This window comes from Natator depressus, chromosome 1 (assembly GCF_965152275.1).
Source record: "Natator depressus isolate rNatDep1 chromosome 1, rNatDep2.hap1, whole genome shotgun sequence".
Taxonomy (NCBI): Eukaryota; Metazoa; Chordata; order Testudines; family Cheloniidae; genus Natator; species Natator depressus.
The window spans coordinates 130,971,210-130,984,745 of NC_134234.1; the positions used below are offsets into that span (position 1 = coordinate 130,971,210).

At 39.2% G+C, this 13,536-nt stretch overlaps 1 protein-coding gene across 4 annotated transcripts in view; it reads left to right on the forward strand.

Annotated features, from left to right (window-relative positions):
- The window catches only part of WWC3 (WWC family member 3), a 170,557-nt gene that overhangs the window by 128,170 nt on the left and 28,851 nt on the right, over positions 1–13,536 (forward strand). For all 4 annotated transcript variants that reach the window (XM_074966515.1, XM_074966528.1, XM_074966521.1 and 1 more), the window contains exons 9-11: positions 4,763–5,005; positions 8,227–8,316; positions 10,536–11,110. In XM_074966515.1, coding sequence (XP_074822616.1) covers positions 4,763–5,005; positions 8,227–8,316; positions 10,536–11,110 — 908 coding nt within the window. The remainder of the gene's footprint in view (positions 1–4,762; positions 5,006–8,226; positions 8,317–10,535; positions 11,111–13,536) is intronic.

Consider the following 13,536-nt stretch of genomic DNA (forward strand, 5'->3'; position numbering starts at 1 on the left):
ATTACAGTACTTCTATGAGGTGAATTGAAAAATACTATTTATTTTATCATTTTTACAGTGGAAATATTTGTAATAAAAATAATATAAAGTGAGCACTGTACACTTTATATTCTGTCTTGTAATTGAAATCAATGTATTTGCAAATGTAGAAAAACAACCAAAAATATTTAATACATTTCAATTGGTATTCTATTGTTTAACAGTGCAATTAAAACTGTGATTAAGTGCAATTTTTTTTTGTTAATTGCATGAGTTAACTGCGATTAATCGACAGCCCTAATGAGAATGAGACGAAAATTTCTCATCTCACCACTAAGTGTGTTTTTTTGTCTTTAATGTACTATCGCTTACAAAAAACTGTTAAAAGAACATTATCTATGTTGCAAGGTCAAGCACTAAGAAACATTGAAAAAATGATCAGGAGGTGCCTGATACCGACTCCATAGTTAGGGTTACGTTTTGAAATGGGCTTGAAGTGGGGCATAAATTCCTGCATTTCCAAATATGTGGCCAATTAGCGTGAAATGCCATACTAGGTTAGTTTTTTATGCCCCTTGAATTTTCTGTACAGTGTGTGTTTGGTTTCTCCTAATATATTTTTAATGGGTAGTCTTGAATTTAGGCTCTGGCTTGAATTTGGCTCTTTTTCCAGGGAAGTTCTACTAGTCTTTTTTGACTGATATCTTTCTTAAAAAAAAATAATAATAATAATTCTGGATACCCCGGACTTGATAGAAAGGTGTGTCCTCAGTAGATGTGATGCAACAAGTAGTTTTCATTATTTAAAAAAAAAAGGGGGGGTTGGGAGGGGTCATTTTTAGGCTATAATCATGCTGCTAGTTTATGTGCTGTGTGACTAAATCTAATTGAGCGGGGCCAGGAAAACCTGATTGATTGCACACATTCTTCTGTCAGGAGCTACACATTCTGTTAGATTTTATCCTACAACAGAGAAAGTTTCATACATAGCTGCTGACATGCAAAGGTTCATGCACAGCTGCTGACAGATAAAATTTTCTCCAGCTGCAGCAGTACTTCTGCATCTCCTCTGTCCCACGCTTGCCCTGCTTAAGAATTTAAAATAACCCAAAAACCTAGGAAATTAATACCCAAACTTCATTGTGAAGCTGTTAGAGTTTCTACTCATAACGTACTTGAGACAACTCACAAAGCCAAAGAAATGAAGAGTTAAGTAACTTAACAGTAACTTCTCCTTTATCCACAGGCCATACCTAACCATTACTACAGCTACCATACCCAATATAGGCCATGCATTATAACTTTAACTCTGCTTTCCTAAGCATCCTTAAAGAAGAATACTTCTCTGAAGACTTCTTTACCAAATTGTAATCAATAGAGTTAAGGCTGTTCTGTGTGGCCTGTAGTGTCTAGTAATGGAAAGGTATGTTCTGCTGGGTGGAGGAGTAGAAGTTTAAATGTCCTAACTTTTCGTTTCATTGTTTTCATGGATGCCAGGTATATTGGGTGTAACAACCCTAAATGCTTCACAAGAAAGTTTTAGACTCTCAAACATTCTTCAAGTAGTTAGAGGTCCTTTTCAAGACAAGGCACGATTGTCAATATTGAATAACACAAGAAGGAGACCACTGGTTTAAACAGTAGCTTAAATCTCTTGCCTTAGGGCTATCAAAACAATGGTTACATGAAAAATCTGATGTAGGAACTTCACATTTTTTGAAATGTGACCTACAGAAAGCAGCACAAAAAAGGAGGAAACATTTTAGCTAGCTCCCGTGAAGAGGAACATCCAGCTCAAGGGAAACCTTGATTTCACTTACATTAAAAAATATATATATATCCTATCGAACTGGATGAATGGAATCCTTTCAAAGAGTGACTGAGATGGATGATAAGTAGTGCTATTACTACCTATTGAAAAACTTTTCCTGGGACTGGTATAACTGTAGTTTGTGATAAGAAGTGATTCTCCTATTTAAAAGATGGGCCTTGCCCCTAATGTGCTGGTCATAATTGTGTTGCAATGAATACACCTCTTGACACTCGGTACAATGTTTGAAAGTACTTGTGGAATGTAGTTGCGTGCATATTAGACTTGAAATATGCAATAATTAGTTACAGGTTTCCATACCATTTTTTTTGCCCCACTTCATTAATGAATTTTTTAAAAATAATAGTTTATTGTAAGTTTACATTTAAAAAAAAAAATCTTGCTTCAGATCTGATCACTGTCCCAGTCACTACTACTCTTCAGCTGTCTGTCAATAGCCTTTCAGCAAACTCACCTGACAGAATTTAAAATCCTTTGGTAGACCCCGGTATTGCAATTGGATCTTCACTGATGGACTTCTGGGCCTGTGTAGAGTACCATTGAAGTAATCTGGATTTCAGGAGCAGAGTTGATATAATTAATTGCTGTATTTGTAAAATTGCATGTAATTTGTTTTATTTTATCAGGATGAACATAGAATGATCTTTTTTTTAAAAAAAAAACTCTGATTAAAATGAATATGTTCCTGTTTTGAATCTGTTTCATGAATTTGACTTACAAACATTTTTAGTTAACATCTTTTTAATGAAATGAAACCACTGAACATTTTTAAGTTATTCAGCATGGCAGTATTGTTGGTTAATTGCCAAGGTTCCTAAGAACTGAGGAAAAATTATGGCAAATTTTATATTGCACCTACAAAACTTTCTTCCTCTTGCATACGTCCACTTTACTGAAAGAGCTGTCAGAATGTTGGTAATTGAGTGACAAGAATGTGGTTGTTTACATCAGATCTCCTGTAGACATGTCATTCCAGATTTTCACTAGGGAACACACACTGAAACAAACTTCTGGACATTTTTTTTAATTTGAGTGCATAGAACAAATAGTATCATGTAGCTTTGAAGAATTTTTGTTCACACTCTAAAATAAAAAGGTCTCTTGGGTTTTTGTGTTTCTTAATTATTTTAATAATATGGGCTAGGCTTTTTAGATTTTAACCTTTAGGGTCACATCATAGAAACTCTACTTAGGTAAATAGTCCCACTGAGGTGCACTAACCCTGATTCTGTACTCCTGCTGTTTCCTGTTACATATACATAAACTTAAAACTGACATGTTTTGCAAAGTGATGGACAAACTTCAGCATCAGGATATTTACTTCTGTTTAGTTGCCTATCAGAATTGTTTGGCTTTACAAAATTAGGACCAGATTTTGCCACCCTTGGGCTGTGCCTACATTGCAGAGATTATACCTGCATTGCTATGTTGGCATAGCTATGTCAGCACAACCCTTGAACGTAGATGCAGCTTACACTGACAGAAGGGGTAGCATAGGAATGTCATCTTTCCAAACCAAGTTAACAATGTTAACAGAAGCATTCTTCTGTTGACATAGCTGCATCTACACTGGAGGTTGGCCAGCATAGCTTACACTGACAGTTTTGTCGACAAACTTAGTGTGGTTGGAAGATTTTGTCCCTTAGGCCTTTGAGATCATGGGAATTTGGGTCTTGCAGGCCTGGGTAGGATGAGGAAGTTCAGAGGCATGTCCGAATGAAAAAGGAAACTGTTCAAACTGAATTTAAATTTCAAAGAACTTGATTTGATTTGTTAGGAAACTCAAAAGAACTCTGCTCTAAAGGGAGTAGTGTTTATGCAGATAAACTCCATGACTTCTGCATTCCTCAACTCTTAATATTCAAGATAAGTTTGTTCATTTCTACTTCTCTGCCCATCACCATACCACCCTAAGGCTGCAGTACTCTCTTGAATAATTCTTGGTTTGCGGATGGGCTGTTATGGCTTGTGTTTTGTTTTCAAACAAAAGAAATAAGTTGTTGGAGTGGTGGGTATGGGAGGGCTTGGCTTCTTCCCAGTCGTACTTGTATAATGGCTTCTCCTGGCGGCAACTGTTCTGCTCCAGCCCCATATTTTTTGGACTCATGGCTTATTTATTCCTGTCCTTGAGTTGTCAGCCATGGAGTGCCAAATATTTTCTGTCCCTTAAAGATTTTTCCCAGCTGAATGATATACAGTCGCTTGGAGAATAGCTTGGCTGTAGACATTATGGAACTTGTTGATGGCTCAAAGCATTCCCAAAATCCTGACTGGGGAGAATAAGAAATAAAGGGGACTATTTCCTTCAGAATAGAAGGCAGCTTCTTAGGCTACACAAACAGCACTCAGACTATTTCCTTAGAACAGCAGTCAACGAGTTTCGTGTTAACTGCATCTAGTCATCTTAAAAATAGTCATTTTATTCACATCTTTATAATATGAATTATAGCAGCTCAAAACTGCTAAAATATCATGGCAGACATTGTCCACTCTAATTAATTATGATAGTTGTGATGATTAGTTTTGTTAATTCTTCATTTGCTATTTAAAAAAATTCAGATATAAATTAGGGTCTAATTTAAAGCCAACAAAGAGAGGAAGCGGAGAGTAAACTCCCCAATTGTATCCTTACATCATCTTTTGAATCTGTCTGCAGCATATATGGTACAGTGTGGAAGAAGTCATTAAGTATCTTTTAAATGCCCAACATAACGGGGTGTATGTGTAAGTTAAAGATGTTAAGCTATAGATCTGAACATATTCACTTATGTGAGACTATAAATGTATGCTTGCAAGTTTTTGTGGTTTATTTCACATATACAAATAGTTTTAAGAATAAAAGTAGCTAAGTGCTAGTGGTCTGGGAATGATTTTCCTCAACAGTTATTCCACAGTGTTTTTCCCCCGTTACTTATCTATTTCTTATGCGCGCTCTCATTTTTTCCCCCCAAGAGTTTCCAATGTACAGCAGCAGCTGGCCTTGCTAGATAGTGAATCTTGGCCAGGAATGGCTGAGGCGGACAGGGACCGTCTTCAGCTCATCAAGGAGAAAGAGGCTCTCCTTCAGGAACTGCAGCTCATCAGTCAGCAGAGACGATCCCCAGAATACATTGCACGTTTGGAGGAAGAAAAAAGGCGCTTGGAGGATGAAATTCAGCAGGCTCGGGCCAGTTCTGCTCAGGGGGCCACTGAAAGGTTTGGGGACTTAACAAATTATTTTCTTATCTACCATAGGATGCAGCTGCATAGATTCCAAGTGAAGAGCTGGTGCAGTTTACCAGCTTTATATGAGATCAAAGCAGTACAGTGGTTATTTGTGCACTTTGCTTACAAAAGGAACTGGGGTCCCAGTCGGCACTTCCTGACCATGCCACTGTTTAGATCCAATCTTCTGAAAGCTTTCCTCTAAGTGGTATTAGAGTGAAATCAACAAGACTAGTCACTTTCCCTTTTCCTATTCAGACCCGGGGTGCAGCAGAACTGATAAGAATCATGTCAGTTTTTCACTTATCTTTGGAAAAGCTCTGAGCTGCAGAGACATGCCATTGAGCTACTCAGGATGAATGGGGACCCAAACAATGGTGACCTGAGATGATGGGGATAGTTGGTAGGCACCTGGAGTTAAGTTAGAGTGATTGAGGTCACATCCCCAGAAACAGCAGAGACACCAGAACAGAGATCAGCCCTGCACACAGCAGTAGCCCCAGAACCCAGGAAGTTTAAAGATGATCTTTATGCTGTAGTTGTACACACTGACATTCCCATTGACCTGTGCAATGTACAGTTTGGCTGGACCCAAATGTGGCCCTAAGATTTTTTGAGATTCTATATATAATTTTTCTGTATTTAAAACCAATATGAAGCTCTCTGTTTTATTAGAAATGAAAACATTCTTCACTTGGGGGGATGTATTGTTCATTTCAAGGTGCCATAAATTGTCATCCGAATTTAAGGAATGGACTATAATTCCAGCCAAGTATGTCAATAAACTGTGCATATTATAAAATGCCTTCAATTAGAGGGACAGAGCTTCTGTCTAAAACTCATTTCTCCTAATACTCTAATAACGTTGCCAAGCTTTATGGTGAACTTTTTCTTACATTAGAGGAAATATTTCTGCCCACTTAGTTCTTCCATGCAAGCAGCTAGCATCTGTGAGAGGTTTTCCCAGATTTTCTGTGCATTCTTTTGGTTTTTGTCACAGGTTGAGGCATGAATTAATGGAAAAAAGCCAACTTTGACACTTGAGGACACTACACTGGGCAATGTTAATACAATCTTGTCTAACATTAACACTTATGTGATTAAGTTGATCTTTATAATTACTTGAAAATGGCCCCATATCCGAGTTTGTAGAACTCTTTTTGATTTGAAAAGGCTTACTTCAGGCAGTAAATCCAAATGGTGATTGAGAATTCACAGCTGAATTCACAGTTGATGTTTTGTATGACATTATTTGTGATTTTTGCAATATTGGCACTCCAGCCTAGAAAATGACAGAGAAGGGAGTTCACTTTACACTGCAGTGTAGTAAATTTTATTTGTTGTTTTTGGGATCTCATGTTAGGTAGCACATACTTCTGCTGGCAAAAAGAGCAAGCTCTTTTTCCATGTTGTAGTCTGTGCTGTGGAAACCAACATTCCAGGGTGATATTTGATATTTCAGATTCTAGCAAGAAATTGAGCAAAAGTTAGCACAATATTTAAGGATGCTGTATTTTTTATAATAAAAGAGAGAGATCAACACCAGAGACTAGACTAATTATTCTGTCTGAGACAAAAAACATTTATCACTGGAGGATCTCCCTCCACATCCCCTCTTCTTCCCCCAGCTTGCAAAAAGGGGTTGATGTTTAAGCACATTTAATAAGAGTTCTGTTGTTACTGATTTTAAAATATAACATTAAGCACACGAAGAGCTGGCATAACTTAAAACTCATACAGTAAACTACACTGGGGCTTCAAGATTATGCTGTGTAGAGAAGGTAGCTTTTTCTTGTTTCTTAAATAGCTATAATATGAGTGGTTAAGGCTGACATTTAATTTTTAATTTCACTCATCTGAACGATTCCCCTTTACTACCCTCTCTGTCAAACCCCCTGCATCTTATTAACTGTTTTTACAGTCAAGGAGGGTTTGATGGGACTGTCTGTGGAGCCAGTTAACACTGCCCTTGGCTAAGCCAGAGAGCTCTGGACACCCACCCCTTTGTTCCCCTGCATTCCAAATATCAGCCAGCTTGGGAACGTTGAGGACTGAGGAAGTATCAGGTCTGGGCTGCAGCATGGAGACATATTATGCCAAGAAACAAAACAAATTACCCCCCTTGATTTTAATCGGTGGAGAGAGAGGTTTTAATTTGGAGTTAAAAGAATAAAACTCCAGAAAAAACATAGAGAACTCTGTATTTCCGGTAGAGAATAAATGGTGGTGGTGGGGGGTTGGGAACAAATGCTGCACCTTTTTAAAATAAAGTTTAATAATTTCAAAATGTAATCAGAGTACTTTACAAGCATATAATACAGGCAAAGTTATGACGACTCTGTTTTTGTTCGGGCAGTAATGCTGAGTAATTTGCTTTTGCCTCAGTAAAGAAACAATAATGGTCACTTTTTTTCCTCAAGCAGAAAGAAGTTTTTATCATAGTTTAATGTTTTGAATGCTCTAACTTCTGTTTGAAGGAGAACAATACAAGAAATACATTAACAAACATTTAAAAAATTATAATTACAGTTTACTACAGTAAATTCACTCTTGGGGCATTACTTAAAGGTCAAATCGATACTTATCTGTTTTCCCAGTGCTTCCTCACTCCTCTCCTGCCACAGTATATCTGAATGAAAGCCAGGATCACAGAGTTTGGTGATAAAACAGAACAGAAGTTATCAAAAAAAAAAAAAAAAAAAAGTCTTTTCCTTTTGATGTTTGACTTTCGATCTGTATGGGTAATTGAGGTACTTCCATGTACTTTTTCCTGCAACAGACAGTTAAGTGACATAGTTTTCTCTGTATTACTTGAGCTATGATATTGACACCAGGAAGAAAAGAAGTCTTACTGTTTTTAATCAGCTGCTCCTGCCTCTTACATGTCACCTTACGGTAGGCCTTAGCAATTTCTGTTATATACCTTCACCACCAGAGTTCTTGTGTTTTCTTTTGGTTCCCTATTCCTCAGTTACTGCAGTTCTGTAAGTGCTCACAGTTCCTATGCTCTCAATGGGAGTTCCGTCATGGATTAAACACTGTGTATTGCCCTAAGTGAACTAATTCTATTTGTTAAAAAAGGATTCACTGAATACTCCTAATACAACAAGAACGGTCTCTTCTTCTGTGTTTGGAAAGCTCTTAGCACATTTTGAACACTACTGCAATATAAACAAAAGAAGAAAAAAAATAATTGCAATTTTTAATTATAGGATACTGTTACAGGAGAAGAGAAATTGTTTGCTTTTGCAGCTGGAAGAAGCTACTCGTTTAGCCTCCTATTTACACTCCCAGTTAAAAAGGTGAGTTCTTTAGAGAAAATAGTATTTTTTTTAAAAAAAAAATTGAATTGCACAGAAAAAGGAAAAAGTACAAACAGAACAGACCATTTTACTTTTTCATACTACTTTTGTGTGTTTGTAATATAAGTAAAGGATGGGCATTGGTTTCTACTTTGTTGATCTTTTTCTTTAAGTACAGTTTGGGCACTGAAAGGCATTCACAGCTTGCAGTTGAGCAAAGTATTTGATGTGTCGTAAATTCAGTGGTTTGGATAGAGTGTTATTAAAAAGGAGAAATGTACTTTTCACTTTTAATAATAGCTATCTGGACTGCCTGGTTTGAAAGTTAGTGAGATCTGTCTGTATAATATGTGGAAAGGAGAAATACAGATGAACCCATTTTATTATTATTTTTGTTTATAAATAAAAATTTACACACAAACAAGATTAAGCCTTTAAACTACACATGACAAAAGACGGAAAATTCAGTTACATTCAGGGTGCCATTCTTAAGCCCATATTAGTGATTTCTTGTTTCTTAAGCATTGATGGTCTCTGGTGCTGTACCGGAAAACAACACAGAAGACAGGCTAAATAGACAGTACAGATCAGACACACAACTCCTAGGTAACGAGAGGAAGGTAAATGGGGAGTCAATATATGATCGGGGAGGCAGCATTTTACTGACATGGACTGTGTTTTGTGGGAGAAGTTAATTCTGAGGAGGGATGTGAAAGAAGAAACAATAGGCACTTGATGCACTGGAGTTTGGGCTAAGAAGAAACAGAAAAGGTTGTGATGTGTCTTCCCAGCATCCACTATCAGAACTGGCTCTTTCCAGACTGCCGGTTTTATGCAAATCTTATAATTTTCAGCTGGAAGAAACGCATGAGTACAGTGGCAGCAGCAGTAGCAGCAAAACAGCCACTACTTCCACTAACCACAGTCCGACCAACCTCCCCTCTCCCCCACAAACGCTGAAGAGTTGAAGACAGAAATGAGCTCAGGGTTCACTTCTGGTATGAAAGGGTAAACAGCGTAGTCAGAAGTGAGAAAGAGATAAAATGCAAGAGGATAAAATGTGCTCGGAACATTCTGAGAGATTCACTACTCTGACATTCCAAGACAATAGTCACCCAGAGTAGGAGTTTGCATGCTATGGCGGGGACAGAAGATGTCACCCTGTAAACATGAAGATGCCCTGAGGTCTACAGGGAAATCCTACAGGTTTGAGAGTATCTTCGTGAAGGATCAGCCTCTTGAGGACCCCCTTATCTCACCAGCACACCACATGCAGGAGCCTAGCTCCTGTTGGTTCACACTTTAACCACTGCTATACTCTTATCTCCACATTTGTAGAGTGGCAGAGGATTGGGGTTCGTGCTGAAATTGCTACTTGAAAGCTCCCACAAATGGGAGCTTTCAAATGGAAATTCTGTGAGTTTGCTTGGATATAAAGCTGTATAGCAGGGATCGGCAACCTTTGGCATGCGGCCCACCAGGGTAAGCCCCCTGGCAGGCCGGGCCAGCTTGTTTACCTGCCGCATCTGCAGGTTTGGCTGATCGCAGCTCCCACTGGCCACGGTTCGCCGCTCCAGGCCAATGCAGGCTGTGGGAAGCGATGCGGGCCAAGGGATGTCCTGGCCGCCGCTTCCCGCAGCGAACTTGTGGACGCGACAGATAAAATAACCGTCCCAGCCCGCCGGGGGCTTACCCTGGCAGGCCGCAAGCCAAAGGTTGCCGATCCCTGCTGTAAAGAATGACACTTCCCTGGTTCTGCTGATGTCCCACTCCTCTTGAACCAAGTTATTGGACTCAAGTCAGAAGCAACTGATTGAAATATAATGGCTTATGTTATACAGGAGTTGAGACTAGATAACTAATGGTCCCTTCTGGCTTTAAACTCCATGAATCTATGACTTTCCTTCACCAGTCCTCTCTCTGGCCACCTTTGCAGCAAAACCCACAGAGAGCCATCTGCAGATTTGAGGAAGGGATGTGGTGATCCTTCTTGCTCCACTTCTTCTTTTTAGGCATGCTGGCCTAAGTTGGTTCTCATTTATACTACTTTCATCACCTTTATGCCTAAAGGCAAGGGAGGAGAAGAAAGATGGCCCTTAACCTAAGTATTACAATGCTGAATGCATGTAAAATCCTCTACCTTAACATGGGTATTTTTCTGTCTATGTTGTGTTCCTAGCTATATAATTCATATATTAATGGATCTTCCTCTGTTTTAGTTTGTCTGCTAGCACCCTCACAATGTCTTCTGGCAGCAGTAGGGGATCACTGGCATCCAGCCGAGGATCACTGGCGTCCAGCAGAGGGTCTCTAAGCTCTGTCAGCTTCACGGACATATATGGCCTCCCACAGTATGACAAATCAGACAGTGTTACTGACTATGCACAACATCTACGCTTTGACCTGATTCCATTTGATTCTCTCAGTAAAGATGTGCAGTACTCTGATCCCACTGGGCATTTTAACTTCAATAAACAAAGGAGGTCCTTGGATACTCCTCAATCCCTGGCATCCCTGTCATCACGGTCCTCTTTGTCATCACTGTCCCCTCCAAGTTCCCCTCTGGACACCCCCTTCCTTTCTGCTTCTCGGGATTCTCCACTTGCCCAGATGTCAGAAGGATTTGAGGAGATAGCAGGAGTAGGAGCCCTAGAAATGCGCAGAGCTCAGGTCTCGGTTTTGGGTGACGATGATGCCCAAGGAACAACTTCATCACAGACTCCTGCTTACCCCGTGGATGATGAAGGACTGCAAGAAATGGGACCACACCTGGCAAATATCCAAACTGGTGGAGGTGAGTTTGTTTTCTTCATTACCATCTTGTCTCTTTTAATCTTCAAGGGATAATGAAAAACACAAGAAAAATGTACGCATGGCATTATAATAGAGGATACACATCTGCTATCAGTTTGATTTATTTTTTAATTTAATTTAAAAAAAAAAACAATTCTACAACTGATGTTAACTAAAAAAATTTTTTGTTCAAAGGTGAAGTGCAGAGAATGTGTGTGTGTGTAGTAATTTTTTTAGACTTTAACATAAATTGATAATGGAAACTTCAGTACTGTTCTGAAAATATGCCAATTTTGTTGATTAAAAAAACCAGGCCTGCGTGTTTACTTCTTAGGAAAATTCCCGAATGAGAGAACCTGAACAGTCTTAGACTGTGCCCCAGCTGATCTCACTTCTCTTTGTGTGCCTAACACACTCAGTAATAGCAGTAAGTTTGATGGAGGGAAATGGGGATAAAACCTGAACTGGCTGAACTAGGAACAAACAATGAGAGAACACAAGTAACAGCAGTAACTACACCTTTGAAATCTACCTGGTTCATGCAGATCAGACCCTTTTGTTTTACAATCGTATGAGGCAGGCAAACACAACTGGCTTGTAAGTCTGTGATGTTACTGTATTTCTTGATTTGTGTGGGCAGAGTATGTAATGTCTGTGTGTGAGTGTTATTTGGGCCAGAATTGGGATGGATGGGTGCCACCCAGCACTTATTCTGTTTACGTGAACTGACATGCATACAGGAATTTAGGGGGAAAACGAACAAGTGAGCTGGTTGAGACTATTAGGGATCTCCAGATCTTGAAGTGTAGGAAGGGAAGGGCAGTTATACTCTTACAATATCTCTACTCTAAAATCTGTGGTTACCACAACACACTTTCAAAAATATATACCATTTGTCCTGAAATAGGTACTATTCCACTTGTATTGCAAATGATCACAACAGGTCATTCATTATGGGTGCTCCCCACATATAAACCATTACCAGTTATCTTTGGGAACTCATGGAGAATGCGTGAGGTCCCAGAGAACTGGAGAAGGGCATGCATAATACCTGCCTTTAATATGGGGAACAAAGAGAACCTGGGGAATTATAGACCAGTCAGCCTAACTTCAATACCTGGAAAGATACTGGAACAAATTTATTAATCAATTTGTAAATACCTAAAGGGCCAGAGAGTTGGAATAGTCATCATGGATTTGTCAAGAACAAGTCAGACCAAACCAACCTAATTTCTTTCTTTGACGGAGTTACTGGCTTAGTGGGGGCCACTAATTGAGGGATTAGTGGGGCATTAGGGATTAGAATTGAGGGAATGGGAGACAGGCGGAGAGCTGTAGATATGATCTACCTTGATTTTAATAAGGCTTTTGACATAGTCCTACATGATATTCTCGTAAGTAAACTAGGGAAATATGGTATAGATTAAATTGGTATAAGGTGGGTATAGACCATATTCCAAGAGTAATTATCAATGGTTGCTATCAAAGTGGGAGGACATATTTAGTGAGGTCCTGCATGGGTCAGTCCTGGGTCTGGTACCATTCCATATTTTCATTTCTGACTTGGATAATAGAGTGCTTATAAAATTTGAAGATGAAACCAAGCTGGGAGTGGTTGCAAGCACGTTGGAGAACAGAATTAGAATTCAAAACATCCTTGACAAATTAGAGAATTGGTCTGAAAGCAACACGATGAAATTCAGTAGAGACAAGCGCAAAGTACTACACTTAGGAAGGAAAAATCAAATGCACAACTACAAAATGGGGAATAACTGGCCATGTGGTAGCGCTGGTGAAAAGGAGCTGCAGGCTATAGTGGATCACAAATTGAATATGTAGGGGTATATTAAATCTTGGAGAAATCACACATTTTTTTTGTGGGTTGGTCACAGCATAAATGGCAAATTTTGCAGATGTGTTCATACCATGCCACCCTTACTTCTGCACTGCTGCTGGCGGTGATGCTGGCTTCAGAGCTGGGTGCCCAGCCATCAGCCGCCGTGCTCTCAGTGCCCAGCTCTGAAGGCATAGGGTAAAAGAATATGGCATAGTATAGGGTAAAAATACACAAAAGACCAGATTTTGCGGAGATGACCAGATTTCAAGGTCTGTGACGTGTTTTTCACAGCTGTGAATTTGGTAGGGCCCTACTTAAACTTAGTTCCTAGAAATTAAGACCTGATTTGAGTGTTGAGATAAGGAAGGCTGTAGTGGGGCTGGGATGCTGCTTCAGTTAAACTCTTCTCCCCACCTCCTATGAACTTTTCTTTCCTGTCTTTTCTCTTTTCTTTCATTTAAACATTGTCTTCTGCTTTTGTCACTAGAGTGCTTTCTGTTCCATTGTGGTCACCTATTTCTTCACTGTATATAGCATGCAACTTTACACTGGAAATAGAAAAACAGTACAAGGCCAAAGAATTATTCTGG